This window comes from Cebus imitator, unplaced genomic scaffold (assembly GCF_001604975.1).
Source record: "Cebus imitator isolate Cc_AM_T3 unplaced genomic scaffold, Cebus_imitator-1.0 Scaffold25, whole genome shotgun sequence".
Classification (NCBI taxonomy): domain Eukaryota; kingdom Metazoa; phylum Chordata; class Mammalia; order Primates; family Cebidae; genus Cebus; species Cebus imitator.
The window spans coordinates 2,376,225-2,397,697 of record NW_016107340.1 but is presented as its reverse complement, the minus strand read 5'-3'; the positions used below and the strand labels follow the sequence as shown (position 1 = coordinate 2,397,697).

The 21,473-nt window shown below is 34.5% G+C and overlaps 1 protein-coding gene across 50 annotated transcripts in view; it reads right to left on the bottom strand.

Annotated features, from left to right (window-relative positions):
• Window positions 1-21,473, bottom strand: part of MBNL1 (muscleblind like splicing regulator 1) — a 205,944-nt gene that overhangs the window by 134,264 nt on the left and 50,207 nt on the right. For 23 of the 50 annotated variants that reach the window (XR_001823291.2, XR_005199130.1, XR_005199132.1 and 20 more), the window contains exon 2: window positions 18,768-19,738. The exons of 18 other annotated variants lie outside the window; for them this stretch is intronic. Coding sequence is in view for 27 of the 32 variants with exons in the window: in XM_017522872.2 (XP_017378361.1) it covers window positions 18,768-18,941 (174 nt within the window). In the remaining 5 variants the exon portion in view is untranslated. Of the gene's footprint in view, window positions 1-18,767; window positions 19,739-19,894; window positions 21,309-21,473 lie in introns of those variants that run through there. 9 more of the 50 variants (XR_005199131.1, XM_037736436.1, XM_037736444.1 and 6 more) reach the window with 3 other exon arrangements.

The window sequence follows — 21,473 nt, the reverse complement described above, 5'->3', positions numbered from 1 at the left end:
CCAGTAACCAAGGCCTCAGAACAGTCAAGAAAGTTTTGTCACTTGGACTTGACCTTAATAGCAGTTTTCATCTCTCAGGTTTGTCAATGATGCCATTTTCATGAAATGAAGACAGCATATTCTAGTTTTTGCTGTGATTTATCACTAGTCACATTTAAGGGGTCCTAATGACCTCAAGATCTTTATGATATGATTAAACCCTAACCTCACCACTCCTTGGTTCCCTATCTGTAAAACTAATGAACTGCATGACGTCATTTCTAAGGACTCTTCTGACAGCAGTTCCAACACACTAAATCACTGGAGTTCAATATTGAAAGTGACAAATGAAAAAAATCATCTCTAAATACTAAACAAAACCATCAAACATTGCACAAGCAACCTTTTAAAATGCAAAGAAAAAACTAATTTTAAACTTAGGCCCACAAAAAAGGTTTTCCATGAAACTAAATCTAGCACCTGAAGTTTTCGTTCTTAACATATTTTAAAAGCTTTGATTATATGAAGACTTGACTACTCATTGATTTCTCTCTCCAAGTAACTCTAGTAAAAAGCAGAACCACAGCTGAATCTCAACTTTTTTCAAGCTACTTCAAAAATGCTAGAGGCACATCCAGTAGTACAAACAAAAATAAGGTTAGTAGGTTCTATTCCAAGTTTTAAATATTAACATGATATTGAATAATCTTAATAATCAGAGGAGTTTAAATATGCAGGATATTATCATTTGAACTGGCTGCAGTCTGTGAATGACTGTAGAGTGCCTTTTTTTGAATCTGGATTGATTTTACTTCTGTTCTTCAAATTGACACAATAATAGCTAGTCACAGCTTAGAAACAAGATTTGCAGCCTGTCCTTTCAAAGATCTATGCAGTAATGATAAACCCAGTGGTTTGAATCCATCAAGCTCATGCTAAGCACTATGTCTCTGGGTGAATAGTTGCTGCTGGACAATGAATCTTTTCAAACTACCTAGAATAGAATCTGTAAACCCACAAACAAATGATTCTCCAACGATCAAGTCCTATTTTAATTCAAATGCAGTTTAGAACCACACAGTGGAATAAATTTGCAGAAATTTTATAAACTTAAAACATTTTATCTTTATTTTATGATAATGCAGTTTTACTTGTGCTGATGAAATAAAAAGCGCAGCTCAATAAATATAATCGTCAAAATTCTACCATGAATTGAAACTTGTAATGGTGAGGCATAATTTCTTGTTGAGTTTCAGGACAACATTGCAAATATAGTAAGCAGTATCCTTTTTAAAAAGTTTTGTCATAAGATAAATACATTTTAATGATCAAACCACTTTTTGAATGTTTGTAACTTGAGACTGCTTTTTTTCTTCCAATGTTGAACTGTTTTTCTCTAGAACAGTTACTAAGAAAAATATTTTTCAGCTAGTCATAAGAATGACTTCCTTAGCAGCCCTTTCCTTTGTACCATTAAACAGTCTGGAAAATTGCTTGCTTGACTCATTCACGCTGTCAAAATACACTACAGGCTAAGACTGACCATCAATTTTCTCTGTATCCTGTAACAACACACCCAATTTATGCATGAAGTTCTAAAGTAACAGCACTTGGCATCTTAGGACTACTTTCATACGTTAATAGTTTGTAAAACTATATTCACACAGGCTAATCTATTCATTTGTTGTATCTAAATAATACTATTTGTTGTACAAGAAAACTGTATACATTTAAGTCCACTACAATTACAGGGTAAAAAAATTAAATGAAAGAAATAAAGCCCTTAGGTTATAATACATCCTTTATCATCTTTTTGAACATCTATTTGAAAACAGAACTTGATCAATGAAGAATCATTTGTTTGTGGATTTACAGATTCAACGGGTTTACAAGTAGGGATCAATTAGAAATACAAACAAAAGATATCAGACTTATTTGGAGAAAACTCTATGGAGTTATTTTGAGATTAAAAATAAAATAAAATAGGCCAGGCATGATGGCTCATGCCTGTGTACCAACACTTTGGGAGGCCAACCTGGGTGGATCGCTTGAGCTCAGTAGTTCAAGACCAGCCTGGGTAACATAGCAAAACCTCATCTATACAAAAAATATAAAAATCAGTCCAGCATGGTGGTGCATGCCTATAATCCCAGATACTTTGGAGGCTGAGGTTGGAGAATCACTTAAACCCGGGAAGTGGAAGCTGCAGTGAGCCAAGATTGAGCCACTGCATTCCAGCCTGAGTAACAGTGAGATTGTCTCTAAAAAAAATTTTTTAAAGGAATAAAAAATATGAAATTCTTTATACAACTAAAATAGTCATGCAGTCATACCAGGAAGTCACAGAACTCTACATAAATTTATAAATATCTTTGAAAAGTTAATACATTATCAATTGGCTGATTTGTTATCATTAATAAAGCAAAATGGAAGATTTATAATAAATGGAGACTTACTAATTACAACCAATGTACCATCAAGTAGCTTTTGTATGTTTGTTTTTTAGGGACCAGAAATCATAGGAAATGGTATTTATTAAAAAAAAATTTATTTTTTTAATCAGAAACTTAATGGGGGAATTTATGAAACAGTTACTCTACCTTCTAAATATGAATAAGAAATTACTAAGTAGGTGAGAAGGTTATTTCATCTTCTCAATCTTTTAAAAATTCATCCACAGTGTTAAATAAGAAAGCAAAGCCAAAAAAAAAAACAAACAAAAAAAACAAAAAACAGAAGAAGGAAGAAGAGGAGGAGGAGGAGAAGGCAAAGCCAGCTCTATCTGAAAGTCTGGAGCATGTGAAAATTTCCAGTTGGTTTTATCCTTAGAAGATAAATACATCTTCTCTATAGATTGAGAAGTCATGGCAAAAATACTATGTTCCCTGAACCTTTCAGCAGTATTACAGTAATGGTTGTTGATCAGAGGCACACAGCTTTTAAAATATATCTCTGCCCATGTCTGTTGCTTTAGAAATTCCAACTAGGTGATGGAGCAAGCAGGTCTAGGTGATGGAGCAAGTAGTATGGTGAGAGAATAAATAAATATAAATAAATATATTATAAGCTTCTTCTACTTTGTGCAGGCAGGAAGCCTGGAAAAGTACCTGAGAAGCTGTTTGTACACAGTGGGCATGCCATGCAAGCTGCTGACTCACATGGAATTAAGTGGATCCTGCTATTAGTACAGCTGATCACTAGGCAAAAGAAAGATTTAGGCCTAGTAGGTATTTGCAGCAAAGTAGTTCCACTGGCAAAATCTCTCTACTTTCAATGCTGAGTTTTCACATCTCTACTGTTAAAGTTTAGAACTGACAAGTTTGAGGCCACAGGTTTAAATGTGCATTTTTTTAAAAGGCAGCCATAATTGTTTATGCTCCTTCATTCTTCAAAATTCATATGCTAAGCCAGATAAATCAGAGGTAGCAAGAGGTTACAGATCAAAAAGCCCTGATTAATACAGGGAGAGAGTAGTATTTCTTCAATTTATCCCAAAGCAAATACATCCTGAAAAGTCAAGCAAACCCTTGGGGCCACAATGTGACTAGAAAGAATTGATAAGGAGTACTTCATTAATATTACAGTTATTTTTATTATGAGAATTTCAGTAATTTTTCCTGATTTAATATTTCCATAAGACGTGTACGTGTGTGTGTGTGTGTGTGTGTGTGTGTGTCTGCACATGCATGCACGCACGCTTTGCCTATTGATATTATCTGTAGAAACTTGTCTGCTGGAAAATGTTTCTTTAACTTTGGTTTGGCTCCTGCTTTGGAGTTGATGGGAAATAACTTTTCCATGGATTAGAGCCAACTGAGCTGCTAAAACAAAAGGTAACATTCATTAGAGAAACATGGCACCATGATCTCATTCTGAAGGTTAATTTCTTTCTACATTAAGTGTGAATTGTCTAAAGCTTAGAAAATCCAAACTACATAATAATGTGAAAGAAAATAATACTGGCCTTATCTTAAATATTACATGGAAGTTTCTTTTATAAAACTATGAAACATGAAACAAAACTGTAGTAAACAAAAAGAACTTATCAGATTCTTAATCATTTAGCTTAATTTTCTCTCTGTAATTTCCTACCAACATACACAACACAGCTTGCTTATTTTTTCTTATATTCAGCAATAGGGAGTTTCCATATAAAACCATTCTTAAAGATAATGGATTTTTCCCAATAAAACATGACTATCTAAAGGTGTTAAATTCTCCAATTTTTAAAGGAAATGTAGAGGGAATACGTTTTGTTTTACAAAGCATCTGCTAACCAAATACCAACTGACTACTTAATTCCAGGAAAGCCTTACCGCACCATTTTTGGCAACTGCCAAAAAGCTGAAAACAAATTTTATGTTCCCTGCCCTCAGAGGTCCTCCTGTACTTTCTCCTAATTGTTTCACAACATGTTAAAAGCCTGAAATAGCCAACTCAATTAAACAGGCTACAAGCATCCCCTTTGAACACATATTTAATCCTTCTTCAACATCAAGTGATACAATTAACTCACTGTCTCACACTAAATCAATGCACAACAGAAAAGAATGGGCAATAATCAATAGCCTTAACAAAAAGGCAGTGGAATGGCTCAGCAAATCAAACTGTAAATGCACAACTCATATCCAGAATTAGACTGGATAAACAAGAACATTTAAAGATGCTGTGAAGGAAAACACAGAACTGGCCATAGGAAACAATTAGGCTGTATTATTTCTGGAAAAAAAAAATCAGGGAGATGGGCTTTTGGTGTTTGTTTCCCCCCTTTCACTTACTGGAAAAGTTTCCTATTTCTAATCATGTTACAAAAGTCTCAAACTTATAAATGAGGCAAATGCTTTAAAAAATCTTGGAGCAAAAAGGACCATTTCAATGGGCTAGAATTGGATCCCTATCAATACTGAGTGACAGTGAAAGGGAAAAAAAATAAAGCTGTGATAAACAGAGTATTATGGATTTAGATGCTTCTTTACACATTTGAGAAAGTGAGTGGTGGATATTTGACCAATTAAGTTTACGTAGGTATAAAAAATATACAAAAATAATAGTGCAAATCATGAAAAAATGAACTTTAATGTTTAACCTTCTAATCTGTGTAGGTACTTTATTGAATAAACAATTTATTTCTAAAAAGGTGAGTCTTTTAGGAGGAAATTTACATAAATAATACAGCATTTGAAATATCAAATATGAATTATTTATTGTAGACCAGCATAAAGCTAAAGAGGATTAGTTTTAAATGAAATTAGGTTTGTGAACAGATGGTTACAACCATTTTTCCATTCACAGATAACTGCATTTAAGAAACTTTCAGGCACGGACAATATAAATACTGAAGTATTTTATTAATACCTCCTTGTTTAGCTATTAGTCAAGTGATACATATGTTAAGAGGTTAAGGTGTTATTTTCTTCTGATAACAGGTAAGTAAATAAGCTAGTATGTGCACACTTATACACATTCAAGGTAAGTCCTTTTTAATTTTTTCCTACAGCACAGAGACCTGTAGTTCAATATGCATAATAAGTAATAACATTCACTTTGACCTAAGGCAGGGTTTCTCCCTTAAGAAGAAAGGTAACTTGGACTGAACTCTGGCATTAGATATGAACAAAACTGACAGCTACCATTTATGTATTTACATGGAATAAGATACTGCATTAAATGATTTCTATCTAACTGATCTAATTGAATTCTCACAGATCTTGAAAGCAGATGATACTGGACTTGTTTCACAGATGAAGAAAACAGCTTGGGACAATAAAGTGACTGGCACAATGATGGAATCAAACTCAGATCCAGCTAAATCCATGGTTTGGGCTCTTAACAAAGTCTTGATTCTCTGCCATTAAAAAAATGTTTTGACTTGCACATTTTTTCATGTGGCTTCTTGCAAATTATTCTGGAGATCCTAGTTTGATGAAAATCCTAAAGGTGACACTGAGAATGAAGTGCAAACCACTGGCAGTCACATTCTTATTATTACTGACAAGAGTATTTTTTGCTACAAAGTAATTTTTATTACAAATTTCACCCCAAAGGAAAGAGCATACAGGCCAATACAGACACTCAGAAAACACCCAAAACACAATAAAAAGTTACCCTATAGCTAAAGCAAACCAATGAAGAAAGCTCCAGAGAAATGAAATGAATGGACAAGGAACACCACTTACTTTTCCCTACGATCAATTTAGTCCCGGACATAAAATAAGTTTGACTTGTATGCCAAGTTTGAATTATATAACAATCTTTATTCAGACCTAAGGCAAAGTTCCTCCCTTAAGAAGAAAGATAACTTAGACTGAAGTCTGGAATTCAGCTAAGAACAATACTAATTGCTGCCATCTAAGGAGTATTTACATGGGGCATGATGCTGAATTAAGTGATTTACATAACTGATCTCATTGAATCCTCACAAATTCATTTTTAATTTTCTAAAAATGTTTTTCTAATTGGTTGTCTGACTAAATTCGTACAATCATGCAAATGGCCAAAACGCAATGTGTGGCAACACTTTCAGGAAAACTTATAACACTAGCTGCTGGCATAAAGTGTCTGTCCAAACTACCATTCATCCAATGAATTGTTCCATAAAAATTATTATATTTCTCATGGAGTATTTTAAATAACATAATCAATTCTCATATTTGAGATACATCTCTTAAGAGTTCAGGATTACAACTCAATAGCTACTCAATACCCAGTATGCCCAGAAATTTCATCTTCTCAAACGCATGTTTTCTGAGAGTAAACATGCTCTTTATGCCATACAATGAATAAAATACCAATTACATATAACAAAAGCCTTAAAAAGAACAGTGTGAGCTGTTTTAAAATACATCATTAAAATTAAAGTACTCACACGAAAAACAATTCTACCTACTGGACCTAAATATTTCAGCATTACTGATATTGTATTACAGATAAACAAAAAATTAAAATTACTGAAATTTTATTCCTAGGAAATTTCTGAAATGTAATACTAAAAATCATAAATAAGTATGACATAGAGTAAGAATATATATGAATCGTTGTCAAAGAGGTGGTGAATGGTTTCATCTAGATTTTAACTTGCAAAGACTAACAAAGGTTTTTAAGCATGTTTCTCAGTCTTACTAGTAAGACTTGCCCAGTAAGGTGAATAAAATCTCAGCCTCTTACAAAATAATGTATTACGTTTTTCTATGTATGAGAAAAATATCAGTTATACTAATTCTGTGATTTAAATTATATTTTAAGCCAAAAAAAGTTATGAAATAAAAAAACGTCCTTATCTGATGCCCTTTACCTCAATTCCCCAAGGTTTATCTTGGAATCCAGAAATTTTCATGTTTTTCCCCCAACAACAGTCTATTCTGATTGCTATGCTGTTCATCCCCTGTCAGCAGCATTCTTCTTGACTTTAGGTTCAGACTCTATGTTGTCAGACTGCTAGTTAAAATTTTAATATAAATTTCCCACCTTAAATGAGAAAATCTAAACAAGCAATTATTCAGAAGTGACTTTCTAGATTAAGAAAAATGTGACTGAGCATGTTTTAAAAAGTACAGTTGCTTAAATTTGGGCAACTGTAATGAGTCAACAAGTACTTGCTCACATATGTACAATAGTGTAATATGTAGATTCTCTAATAATCAATATACTATATTTTTGTATATACAAGATCACTGCATAGTGCTTCATAATCTTGCTAATTTAAACAAGTTAAACTTAGCACAAAGATTGAAAGCACATGCTGTGAAGACAGACTGCCACACTGAATCTCAGTTCAGCAACTCCCTGACTGTGTAACCCTGTAAGGGTTAATTGTTCTTTGCTTCATTAGTTTATATAATCAATAGATGAAGATTAAATCAGGGGAATAATATTAGCCATTTCTACACGTGTTATCTAAAAATCAATGTGACTCAGTTTTATGTCACTGAATTATAGAAATTGATGATGTGCTTGATATAAATCTCTTACCACAAAAATCAGTGGTATACTCACATTGACTAATGCAAGCATGTATAGTCTTTTACAGCACACACAACTATAGCTGAAATTCATCTGTTCTTCCTACACTATGCAATGATTTCCAATACAGTTCATAACAAATTTCTCAAGACACACAGGAGGGCATTTAATGCCTACTTGTGTGATATCTGAGCAAATTTGTGTTCTATCAGAACATTTTACAATTAAAGACTAGGAGGGTTTAAAAGTATTTTATTATCCCATGATTATTTTAATCTTAGTTGTGCTTCTCAGAAGCTTGAAAACTTATAATAACCACTAGTCTATCGACACCCAAAAAGGCAAAGACTCTGTGTGTCATTCACCCTTAAATCAGAATTGCCTATCGCAATGTCTGGTAGCAGGTAATGAATGGTGAAAAGGTGAGAAAGAATGGATGATTTTTCTACAATTGAGATGAAGAAGTGGCATATATATTGATCTGCATTTTTAAAAAATTCTTAATTAAATCTTCAGCAGAAAAATGTTTATTTCTGGTGAGAATCTCTCCTCTAACATTATTCATCCTTAGCAGGGAATATAGAAGCCAAAACCTCATTTTGCATCTTGTATCTCACTCTGCATACTTAACCCACTTTACTGTATGGTACATATTAAGCTACTATATGTAAATCATAGTTTAAACGATTTGGAGGAGCTATTAAACAGACTCTACCATAAAAACACATGCAGTGTAGATGACTCTTCCTTAATGTGGATAATGACTTTAGTTCATCAGAGTTGGAGGGGGGTTGTTTTTTGTTTTTAACATATTGGGTTTTCTTATGTAGACATTTGTTTAATGCTTATTACTCTGCTATGATTCATGGATGGTAATATCTGGCAGTAAAAGTTCATAATGGTAAAAAAAAAATCAACAATGATGATAATCTTTTCTCATGGCTAGATTTAGATTTCATTAGTCTCAGCGAGGAAGAAATACAAGATAATGTGAAGAAGGACAGTTCATTCAGAGCACAGATCTTTCTTAACAGGACTCTTTATATAAACAATGAATTATTCAGTTATTTCTTTCTTCATGGTTCATTTCTCCATTGCCTCCCTTTAAGGAGAATTGTTTTATAAAAGGCAATGTCATCTACCCAAGAGGAATCTTATTTCAAATATGAAAAATTTGGCTCTGTTTTTCTCTGAAACCTTTTATTTTTAATTTGGCCCATTTGGTGAGCTAACACTACTTAGTTATAAATGCTTCCAAGGATTGGGAGATGTTACTCCTTATTCCCAGTCTATGAATGATTAGATGAGCAAAGATATGTGAAAGCAAAGTATCGTCTGAATACAGTAATATGGAAAAGAAGGAATTACAGATGTAATTTATCCATCACAAGCAGATCCTAAACACTGATTATGTCCATAGTTTTGCAGAAAATTGAAAACGATAGAGAAGCCTCCCTGCTTTTCTGACTTTCATTTTCCATGTTTTACTTTGTGTAACTTACTGTCAACTATTAACAGCAAATGCTTCTTGCCTTATTTGAGAACAGCCTGGACATAAGTATAAGTGATTCTGAAATCCAGAAGCCTACATGCTAGCTCTGAATTTTATGCAGAGAGATAGATTCTAACTTAAGATACTGGACTCATATGGGGTCTGGAGAAAACGAGGTCTTGGATCTCAACCTGACATTAGCATAAACTAAAATACAAATATTGCTTAATAAATCTAGATAGCTTCAGCAGAATTTTGCTGGGCCTAAAATTGTGATCTAGGGTTAAAATACAGGTAGTTACCAACTGACCAATGATGATCCAGGGACAGCTGCCATAGACTGGTGGCCTGTGGCTATGTGAAGTCTCTTATTGGGGATTCCCTTTAGTTCTATTCTCACTTGTGGTGTCATAATTAATAGTGTGAGAGAGAGGGAAGTAGATAAAGGAAAGATAAACCACCAGAGCCATTTCTTTCTCTCTTCCTTAAGTATCTCTTTAACTGACCCTGCAACTGCTCTTGAGAAATTTCCCCTCCTAATCATTGCCACCACCGTCTAATATACTAGTTTCCCTGCTGGCAATCAGCTCCTTGATGACTGAGTTGTTAACATCTACTCCCTGAAGTTTGACATAGGAAGTACATAAGTTATATTACTTAAATTGTGGAATCTTCATCCTCTATCACCTCCTGTTTTTATTCCTCACCTCTGAGTTCTTATTACTAATCTCTTGACCATATCCTATGATAAAATGCCAAAAAACAAAACAACAAAAAAATTGAGTTCAATACTTTTACAATCTACCTATTTCCCCATGGCTACTAGTATTTAGAAAACAATAGCAACAACCACACATTTGAAAATTTCAGAGAGAAGGAAGAATGGGGAGAAGCTGTTCATTAAGCTCTGCAGTAGACAGGGCACTACATTCAAAAAAAAGAGGCAGGTTGAGTCCTTAGAAAAAAGAAAGGTGGTCACTTGGAAGACATATTGAGGATACCTTCCCACTCTAAGGGTTACACACATGAGAAGCTTTGGTCTCCAGCCCCTCACTCTATACCCGGTCTTTAGACTCTACAGATTCTAAGCAAATGCCCTATTGAAGACTAGCTTCAGGAAACAGAAAGAGCCCAAAGTTAAAGCTGGGAAAACTGCACTGGCTCACAGAATGAGTTTGAGAAAGGCCACCTACCCTGCACTAGGCAAAGTGAATTTCTGGAACCCTAAATAGAAATTTAAAATACATCTTTGCAATAGAAATAATTTGACAAACACAGTTGGGGTCTGTGACTCTAGTAGTTTTCAAGATTTATGATAAGATAATATTTCTACGGCACCTCTTGGGTTTAATTAATAACCAGGTTTCCAAGGTACTATTTCTACTGAACTATACTTCAAGCATCGTATCGGCTACTTTGGCTTCTCGGGGTTAACCTAATGATTTAAATCACCTTGCTTCTGTGGAAAAACACTTTCTAAACAACTAAAACTTTAGAATACAGCTTTTTATGCACTGGGGAGGCAGATATATAGTTTACACAGTGACTACTTATCTAATTCATTTAACATTTTTCCTATATGGCCATGTATTTTACAACAGATACAACATCTTTGAAAGTTGGTGGCAGCATTCTTGCTACTATTTTGGTTTCACTCCTTGACTCATTTGTTGACTTAAAATATAGTAATTACTTCTGAGTACTTACTGTTTTAGGCCCTGTACTGTTAATTTGCCTTGGATATTCATTTTTATTCTTAAGTACTGCTGTTAGTTATGTTTTCTTTGTCCAATCCTTAGAATATGTATACGTAAATTAAGAAGCAATGTTTTCCAGCAAACATAGCAAAACAGTTAAAGGCTGTGAAATCAGATTACAAGGCTTCAACTCCACATTTTACTGGCTGACTGACCTTGCATGTATTACCTAACTTCCCTGTATTTCAGTGTGCCCATCTGTGAAATGTAAGCAACACCAGTAACTATGTCAGTGAGATTTTATAAGGACAAAATATTATGAAAAAATGAAAAGCACTGAAAACACTGATTGACATCTATTCAGTTTCAATAAATATTGATTCATTTTGTTATTTTACTCCATATAGAAAAAATAAGTATATTTGTGGAAGAAGCAGATATACAAATCAGAGTACAGGCTATTGTCATTTAAAATTATTTGGGACTTGTTTTTATGACATGCATTTCTACTATATTCCAGTTATAAGTACATGACTGTGTATATAAATATGAAGAGTAGGCTGGGCACAGTGATTCACACCTATAATCCTAGCACTTTGGGAGGCCATGGCAGGCAGATCACCTGAGGCCAAGAGTTTGAGCCCAGCCTAGCCAACATGGTGAAACCTAGTCTCTACTAAAAATACAAAAATTAGCTAGGCATAATGGCGCACGCCTGTGGTTCCAGCTACTCTGGAGACTGAGGCAGGAGAATTGCTTGAACTGAAGGTTGATGTGAGCTGAGATCGCATCACTGCACTCAAGCCTGGATGAAGAATGATATTCTGTCCCTAAATAAATAAATAAATACAGTTATAGTAAGATAAAAAATAAAACTGTTTTAGTTTTCTCTATGAGGAAAAATAAATCCATTTGTGATATGCCAGGTTTTATTTACTAAATAACCAAGACAGTAGAAGTGATGACAAGTTTGTCAAGATGAGAAGACTTTAATTTCCCTTCAAAAGTGGTCTATCCTCAACCAACTCCCTTGCCCAGATGCTTTTCAGAGAGATTTACTTAATCCTGAAAGTTTTATGAGGGGAAAAATGATCTTTTGAATACAGCTTTTTATGCACTGTGGAGGCAGCTATACAGTTTACACAGTGACTCCTTATCTAATTCATTAAAAATTTTACTGTTTTAGGCCCTGTACTGTTAATTTGCCTTGAATATCCAAGGCAAATTAACAGTACAGGGCCTAAAACAGTAAGTAAAATCAGGCTCTGGTAGGTGAGACAGAAGGGGAGAATGGAAATGGCCCTCCTCAATACCCACTTCCATTCTCCCCTTCTGTCTTACCTACCAGAGGCCCAATTTTAATCAAGGCAATAGGTTTGTTGTTATTGTTTTTTTTGTTTTGTTTTTTAAAGAAACATTTCCTAGCAAACCCTCCTGCCAAAATCAGCCAATAAGGGACTGAAAAATTACCGGGTGAAGCTCAGAGAACCTTTGCTAAAAGGAGCCTGACTGGGCCAATTTATGATCTTTTGCCTTTTCTGCATCCTGTGTCCTAGACTAAGGATATGATGGCTGGCACTGCAGTGGCCACATTGCAATTTTGAAAGAATCCTAAAGTTGGAAGCCATGTGGTCCTCAGGAACTAAGAGAGAAGAAACCTGAATTCCAATGACTGTAGAGTCACCAAATAGGCATAGACAACTGACTGAAATATAAATCCCTAATTTGTTTATGCCAAATGCTGGGGAGGTGGGGAAGTGTCTCTGTTATGCAATGCTGAATCTAATTCTTCACAGACTAAATGTCTAAATCACTTCTGTGTGCCTAAGGACAGACATATACAAGATCTGAACCAATAGTTCTGAAAATGGACAATTAGAAAGCTGGAAAGAACTCAGAGATAACAAAAGAAGAAAAATAATGGTTAGAGATGCACAAGGCCCACAGGAATCAAGAGGACAAAACAGCCTGTCAACCAAATTAGAATATGTAAGGGGTTATACTGTTTGGTAATAATCAGCAATTTTCAAAACAGGAGCTCATAGCATAGAAAGTTTTATTGCTAGCAAAAAAATCAAACTTTATCTCAAAGTGAAAATATTTCAAACGTGCCAAAAATATAGGAATTATGCGTAGGTACATGTGCATGTGATGATATTTATATGAGAAACAGTATTAAATAAAAACTCTGTAGTTGTTGTTAATATATGATAAATGAGCATTAGCATAAGATGTCCTCACTGGAATCAAACTTGTTTACAGTAAAATTCACAAAGAAATTACTACTCTAATAATCAATTATACTTCAAACAACTAAGAATTTCTATCAAGCCTTTCCAATTGCTTTCACTTAAGTTTCCACATGCAAATAACTACCATTAGTGCTAAATCAAAGGCCATCGATCTAGTTACCCACTTTTACTGGCAGACATGGTTTTTGGCCTAGCTGTTAACATGGAAAATTGCTCACCTTTCTAAAAGCATAGGGTGTATTTCTGTTAAAGTTAAAAAAAAAGACCAAATTTCCTAAACAGGATCTCTTTGTAAGAAAATAAGAAGCTTTGTCTAAGTCTATGGGAAGGCAGAGACATTGCTCAGCATGAAAGGTAACGGATTAGCAATGTTGATAGCTGAAATCCTCCACTTATCCTTGGAAAGAAAAATGACAAGATAAGCTTCCCAAACTAGGTCCCTAGGTGTCTATGCTAGGTTTGAGAAACATTCCATTTCTCACCTTTTGCATGAACTGGAGATATGTCATACAGTTCTTCAAAAGAAAATTCACCCCACACTGCATTGTTTCCTTTAAGTCAGAAACAGCCTTTTACATAAAACTGATTCAAGGCTACTCAGCGGAATTTTGAGTAGTTTGAGGCATGTGGATTACAACTAAACTTTATTCAACTGTAACGGCCACACTGCTTGAGGTCTAAATTGTTTTTAGTTTGTCACGCTCACATACTGAAGCAAGATTTCATGAGAAAAAAAGTAGAAACGGTGTACCAAAATCTTATATGAAGCAAAATAACTAGTTCTAGAATTACTGCAGCAGGTAGCTTGATTCAAAACATGGTTTAAAATTTATATGATAGTCTAAAAAACCTTTACTAATTAGAAAAAAAAAAGTTTCTAAAAAAAGTTCTAACTATAAGAATATAAACAGGCAAATGAATACAATTAGTAGTTTTACCAAAGTAACTGCAGCTACTGAGAATTTCATTAAAGAAAGGTTTATGTGAGAGTTGATGACACTGCAGCATATTCACAGGACTTTCTTTACAAAGTTGTGCTTAGGGACCTTTAATATGGAACACACTACTACATGGTTTATACCTTACAGTTAGTTCATCTCCTAAATCATTAGGAGAAAACAAGGAAGTGATATGTCAATCTGTCACTGAAAGACACACTGAATATATGTGGCAGCACAGTATACACAATAATCTGTCAAAGTTTTAATACATGGGAGATACCAGTGGTAAAACCAAATAATAATAATAAATTCTTGGTAATGGTTGTTCCAATTAGGATCCTACTAGATCAAAACTTTAATTGAAAATTGCATATTTAGTCTAAAACTTGCAGATATTTTATCAGGATCATCAGATAAACTGGTTTTTAAAATGTGATGAAAAGTCTGTGCTTGGGGCTTAGAAAGAACAGCAGCAACAAAGGCACTTTCTTGATTGAGGATAAACCATGCTAGCAACGAAGGATCTTGTAAAATTTAACTGTAAACACCTTTGGGACTACTTCATCACATCTAGTTATGCCATCCAATCCATATGTGACCATCTGGATACTTGATTTGCCTTACTGATTTTGAACGCTTTTGTTGTTCATTTATCTGTACGTACATATATTTGTGTGCCTTTTAATACCTAATTTCCATACTTCATATATTCTGCTAAGTCTGCAGAGGCTCTTTAAAACTGTTCTCAGTGCCCTTGATTCTATGCCACTTTGCAGTGGAATCTGATCTCAAATGTGTCTATGATAAATCTGATCAAGGGTGCTATTTATAGATAGATATCACTGTATATAGCAAAGAGAAAGTTTAATTATCTTAAATAAAATTGCTCAATTTAATAAAGGAACAAGTGACCAAAATTTTCAAAGACAAAAGAATTTTGCTGGATGTTTTGATAATAGATATTAAATATAAAGGTTATATTCCCTTCCTCCCATCCCTAGCACTTGAAAAATTAATGAGTATTTGAAATAGAATTCAGTAACAAAAAAGTCTATTATTTTTTATTATATTGTAAAAGCTTTTTTTGAGAGTATAAATAACTGGGCAAATATTAAAATACATTCTGTAGTCTTTCTTTACATTGACTCCCTAAATTTTACTTGAGAGCTCATGACTGAATAGGTAACTTGTCAGTAACTATTATTTGAAACATCATTTTTGAAATGTATCATTCTAATGGCGGCTTTGTAATGTTAATATTTTTCTTTTTTGCTATCTCTTTCACAAGCCTTAGGGGAACATAATCCTCTTTGGCATAAAATAATGCACCTTTGCAAATGTTCTGGATTTCTGAAATAGCTAATACACCTAAATCTATAGCTTGTAAGCAATTTAGGTCTCAGATTGAACATACTCTTAGACTACTATAAATTAAAACTGCAATCATAAAAGGAAAATTACAGAACTTAAGTATTTACAATAGTTTATATACTAGCACACATTACAGCTTTTGCTCTTTTATTGTTTTCATTCTAATTCTGATATTCTTAATATATGTCTATATTCCTCATTATCATATATTCCCATTTCACTTAGCAATAGATTTATTACGATACAGAAGTCTACATTTTCATACGGTATATTTAATCTAATTATTTAAACCTCAAAATCATCAGTATGCAACTAAAATACTGTCCGCTAATTTTCTTCCTAATATCTTTAGTAACATACCAATTGACTTCTTTTACATAAATGAGTACTTTCTTGAACTGTTTGACTTCTGTTTTTTTTAATGAAATAAATTCTCCTCTTCTAACTAGAAGTCAGCTATTAACGTAAGTCACCTGGGAGCCTGGCCAAAGTCTGAAACAGCACAGCTGAAGGGTACAGCCATTTCATAGGGTCCTCTCAGAGAGTATTTGGTTTGCTTTCCTAACTTTCTAAAAATAGTAGATTACACAGGCTACCTCCATCTCATAGCTCAAGAACTCAGAAAAGGCTGGACTATGGATTTAAGCAATACACAGCACACATTTTATTAAAGAAGTCAGGACATTACAAGTTTTCTAAATTTTTTTTCCATTTACTCTGTGACAAAATGCAAATGATCTAGCAGTTACTGGCATGGAAACCTCATAACGCTCCCAAATTTCAGAACTTCAAGCATGAGTCATACAGTTACTTTAACAGTTTTAAAATACGTTTTTGATCTATTTTAGCCACAAGACTGAATATAAGAGGACTGCTATCTAAAAGGAAGGATTCTAAATACTGTACAAAGAATCACATGTGTCGGTTATAAAAATATGTATACACACATACATAAGAAACATATTTTTTAACATAAATACTTAATTGCATATTCAAAATTGTTTTAATTCTTAACATAGTTATTTTACTAACACTTAAGAAGCTGTTCTCCTGGGTATAAAGCTCTATCATAAATAAACTTGTTTTTATTTTTTTCCTCTTATTCAAATCTAAAATATTTTATCAAGTTTTAGACACTGTAATTTAAATTTAAATTAAACTCAGTTTCTCTCAGAAAGACAAAGAAAAAGGACAAAGTTTGCATTGATTCGCTGCTGTAATGAGTTCATGTCATAAATAAATTTAAAATCTTGAAATTATATAAAGTCTTTGATGTGACAGTTGAATCTTGTTAACCACACAGCATGTCATTAAGCAACCTTGCTGCTTTACTCAAAAAGGTACTGTTCTGTGGCCACAAGTGAGCAGCAACCAAAAAAAAATTTTTTTTGAGATGGAAAAAAAGCAACTGAATATTAATGTTTCACAATGTTTCCAAATGTTGTAGAGGCAGGTCTTCTGTGAAACCACTCAATGTCATAGCCAAATTTAATGTCCTTCAGTTTGCAGCTACAAGTGCACCATCAACTATCTGTAGGATTAAAAATTGGATTTACTATTAATTGGGTCAAAACAGGGTTACTTATGGCCACAGCTGGTTACCGACAAGAGTAATTAGCTCTTTGCCCCTCATTTTATGCGTCTCAGTCTCTAATTACACCTAAATTCAACCAACGTGAATTTAGGGACACACATTCACGGAGGTACAACCACTGTGCCCTTCACTGATGCCTCTCAAAGGAAAGGGTGAACGAAGTCTCAATAAGTTCATAACTTTTGTTTATTGATCTTTAGGACTATGACATTAAGAAAAATCTAACATTTTAAAATATTTTTGCTGTTGTTAATACCTCCTTATCTGTTCAACTCTAAAGATCATATTCTGGAATCTTTGGTAAAAACTTTAGCAAAATGAACAGCCTACACTGGACCAGAAAACAATGAACTGAAACAGTTAACTCATAACTCAACCTGATGTTATTAAAGAAAACTATTATAGCACTATATATTTTTAAAGAAAAGATGGACCTATGAGACTTTTACTTCTCTACATATGTAGAAGTGATAGTGTTCTCTCCTCAAAGGTCCAAAGAATTAAACTGGGACGTTAATATTCAAAAGCAATTTAATTAAACCAAGTAGGGTGAAAGTACCTAGGAACACATGTCTAGTCTTGACCTTGTGTGACAAAGTAAAGATATGTATGTTATCTTTTAAAAGACTCGTTTTCAAATATGATACCTAAATTACAAATCCAATGACATTTTTGAATGTCAAGAAATACTAAAGTAAATATTTTAGTATTACAGTGCCCACAAAAGCTAACTTTTAACATTTCTGGCTAAGACTATTACAAATAAAAAATAATCACAATCTAACAGAAAATAAACTAAGTTAATTCACATTAGAATTTTTAAAGCTGGAGAAATCCAATAAACAATAGTACTTATGAGTTTCTACTTATTTATAAAACTCACATTCAACAAAGTTTGTGCCTCAGGTAAGGTGCTATAGCAGCAATTCAGCACCTTACTTCTAGTTATATTTTCCACAAAATGCAAGACTGTGGCTTTAAAATAAAATACCCATAAAATAAAATCCAAAATGTCAAAATATTAAAAGAGCAAAAAGTCTATCCAAGTTTAGCTGATTTTAAATATGCTTCTCTTTTGTAACTATACAATGCCTTTACCAACAGATAAAAATCATCTCCATTCAGTTACCACCATGGCCTTATACATAATATATGCATACGCTAAACACTCACATGTAGCTACCTTTGCCATTACCAGGGACAGACACTTACTTTGCTATTACTAAGTGAAAAATATATCAACACTTTCTGCCCTAGCAAAAACATCATGGAGCGAAAGGACTGATAAAGTTATTCATAACAAAGTTTGGCCAGACTTGGTTCTATTGCTTCTCGTAAAGTTCCCCAGTCCAACATCATCAACACACTATATAACTAGACTATGAACAAAGCAATCCACAATTCCAAACGCAGAGGACTGTATGTCCATATCCCCTTTATTCAACCATTGAATATCCTTAAAAGAATATAATAGTTACTCACTTTCAATGAATCAAAGCAGGCGATTACTCGTCCATTTTCAACTTGGCAGCTTTTCGAAGGATGTGCAAATTTACATTCCGTGTCTGGCCGTGAGCAAGTCCCCCTCTGGAACTCTCTACATACTTCCAGTGTTAGCCATTTTGTGTCCCGAATTGGTGTGACACTAACAGCCATGTTTAGATTTTACAGGTAGTTAAATTTTTCAGTGAAACCAACAAACCCAACCCCCCAAAAAAAGAGCAACAACCAAAAAAAAAAAAAAAAAAAAGCTGAACTGATGATGAAAATGTCCCCTCAAAATACTTTTCCCCACTCCCTGCTTTAAAAGTACATGGAAAATTGTGTCGTCAATATCAAGGAAAAGATCTCCCACTAGAAATTCACAGCATGAAACTGTTAATTCAAAGAGGTTTTGGCTTTTAGAGAAATACTAGGATTGTAAGTAGATGAACGTTTAAAAGTAGGGCCTGGTATCAGCCTTGTGCTCTCAGTAACCCCTTCCCAGTGCCAATTTGGAGCCCAAAATGCAAGCATGAAAACGTGGCAGACCCTTTGACACCGAATTTCCAAGCTGCTTTCAGCAAAGTTGTCTGAAAGGGAATCTCCTCACAGCTGAATTTGCAATGGAGTTTGGTGGTGCAATCGGTATTGATTAGTTTGGCATAGACAGATGCAGCAGTTTAGAGCAAAATCGAGAAAATGATTTTTTTTTCCTCCTTGATTTCCTGGCAGAAGATATCTTACTTTTTCAGCAAACTTTTCTTTTAACACTAAAGCAGCCTAGGGCAATGCCAGATACTTAGAGCTTTTCTCTTGATTATAAGTAGAAATGGGGGTGTCTGGGCTAGAGGTGGAGGGTGGATGTGCTGTCGTCACAGTCTAGCTGGCAGCAAGCAAGGCAAAAGCAGAGACTGCTCTAGAAGCGGTTCCAAGCAGCAGAGACGTCAGGAAAGGCACTTCTTAGTACCAACCTGTAGAAAAAAGAGATAGGTTAAGATTTACTAAGTAACACTTCACTGATGTCCTACAGTATCACAACCTTGCCATGTGATACCAGACTAAGTAATATTCAAGTCAGCCTCTCTCTCTCCCTCTCTCTCCCACACATACACATACAAAATACTTACAGTGAGGCATATTGCAGCCAGCCATCGTAGATTTATTAAAAAAAGGGGCCGTTTCCCCTTGTGAAGCAATGCATGATAGAGAGATAACCAATCACAGATAGTGTTGCAGCAATATTCTGGGCAGAAAGCCAATAGTGTGGGTTGTCTTATGAAAGGTCGCGCCTGTCAGACGTTCATTACTATGCTATAAGCACAGAAAATGTCCATCAGATGTGACTTATTCCACTGCAAGAGGACGAGCATGTGGGTTTTGAATTTACCCAACATGCAGTTAGTGGACTAAACCATATTAGTTTTAAAACAGCTTCTCAGACAAGTCTAAGCACTTGAAGATCATTACCAGAGAATAAAAAGCAAGGTTTAAAAATTGCAGCTGACTTCCAAGCTGCTTTCCCTCCGGCTCTGCGCAGGGACGGGCACTGAACAGCCTGCTCCTGCTGTCCTGACACGTGAATAAAAAAGGAAAGGGGTGTTTACAAATGGTACATTCTCCTGACCTATCCAATTCACTTCCTTCTAAAGCACAAGTCCTGCCCCTCCACTGAAAGCAGCACTCATACTGTAAAACTATTCCATTGAGCCTGCAGACACTTTGTCAATATATCACAGGCAGGCAAGATATGAACAAAAGCATCCTTTATTCGTACATTTTTAAAGCAGAAGCTGAGGTCATGTGGGGAAAATAAGGAGTGCAGTGTTGTCAGTGTATCTGGTAAATCTGAAGTCAACCTCAAGGGAAAATGTGATTCCATCGCAGAAACATTAAATATTAAGTAAGCAATTTGATTTGGGCAGAGTGATGCACTTCAGAAGTACAATTCCAAACGAAGCTGGAGGGTCAGGGATGAGGGATCCCCTACTGCCTGATAATCAGTTAACTCAGCACTGCAAGACTACTCCTTAGAGCATGGCATTTTTATTTTTAACAACTTACTTTCTCTATCAGGATTTTTTTTTCTTTTTTCCATTGAATGTCCCTAATGAGGAAAAAAAGGCTTTAAAAAGTAAAATTTTCGCATTTTAAAGAGGCAATGTCACAGTACGATAAATAATGTTTGATTATACTTCTTCATGAGCCAAAATTACTCTATTGGCATATGGTATATTCATAATTTTTAGAAATTAGAGTACAGAATATAAATATAGGTATGTTAAAAAACACAAACATCTAGAACTTAAATTGTTTAAGATTAATAGTTATTTTAACACTGATTTTCTTTTAAAAAACTACTTTCCAAAACTATTTGGAAAATACAACAGTAAGACTACAACTTTTGGTAGAGATTAAAAGAATCGGTTGGGCGCAGTGGCTCACACCAGTAATCCCAGCACTTTGTGAGGCTGAGGTGGGTGGATCACGAGGTCAGAAGTTCAAGACCAGCCTGGCCAACACGGTGAAACACCATCTCTCCTAAAAATACAAAAATTAGCCAGGCGTGGTGATGGAGCCTATAATTCCAGCTACTTAGGAGGATGAGGCAGAAGAATAGCTTGAATTCGGGAGCCAGAGCTGCAGTGAGCTGTGATCATGCCACTATACTCCAGCCTGGGCAACAGAGCAAGACTCTGTCTCAAAAAA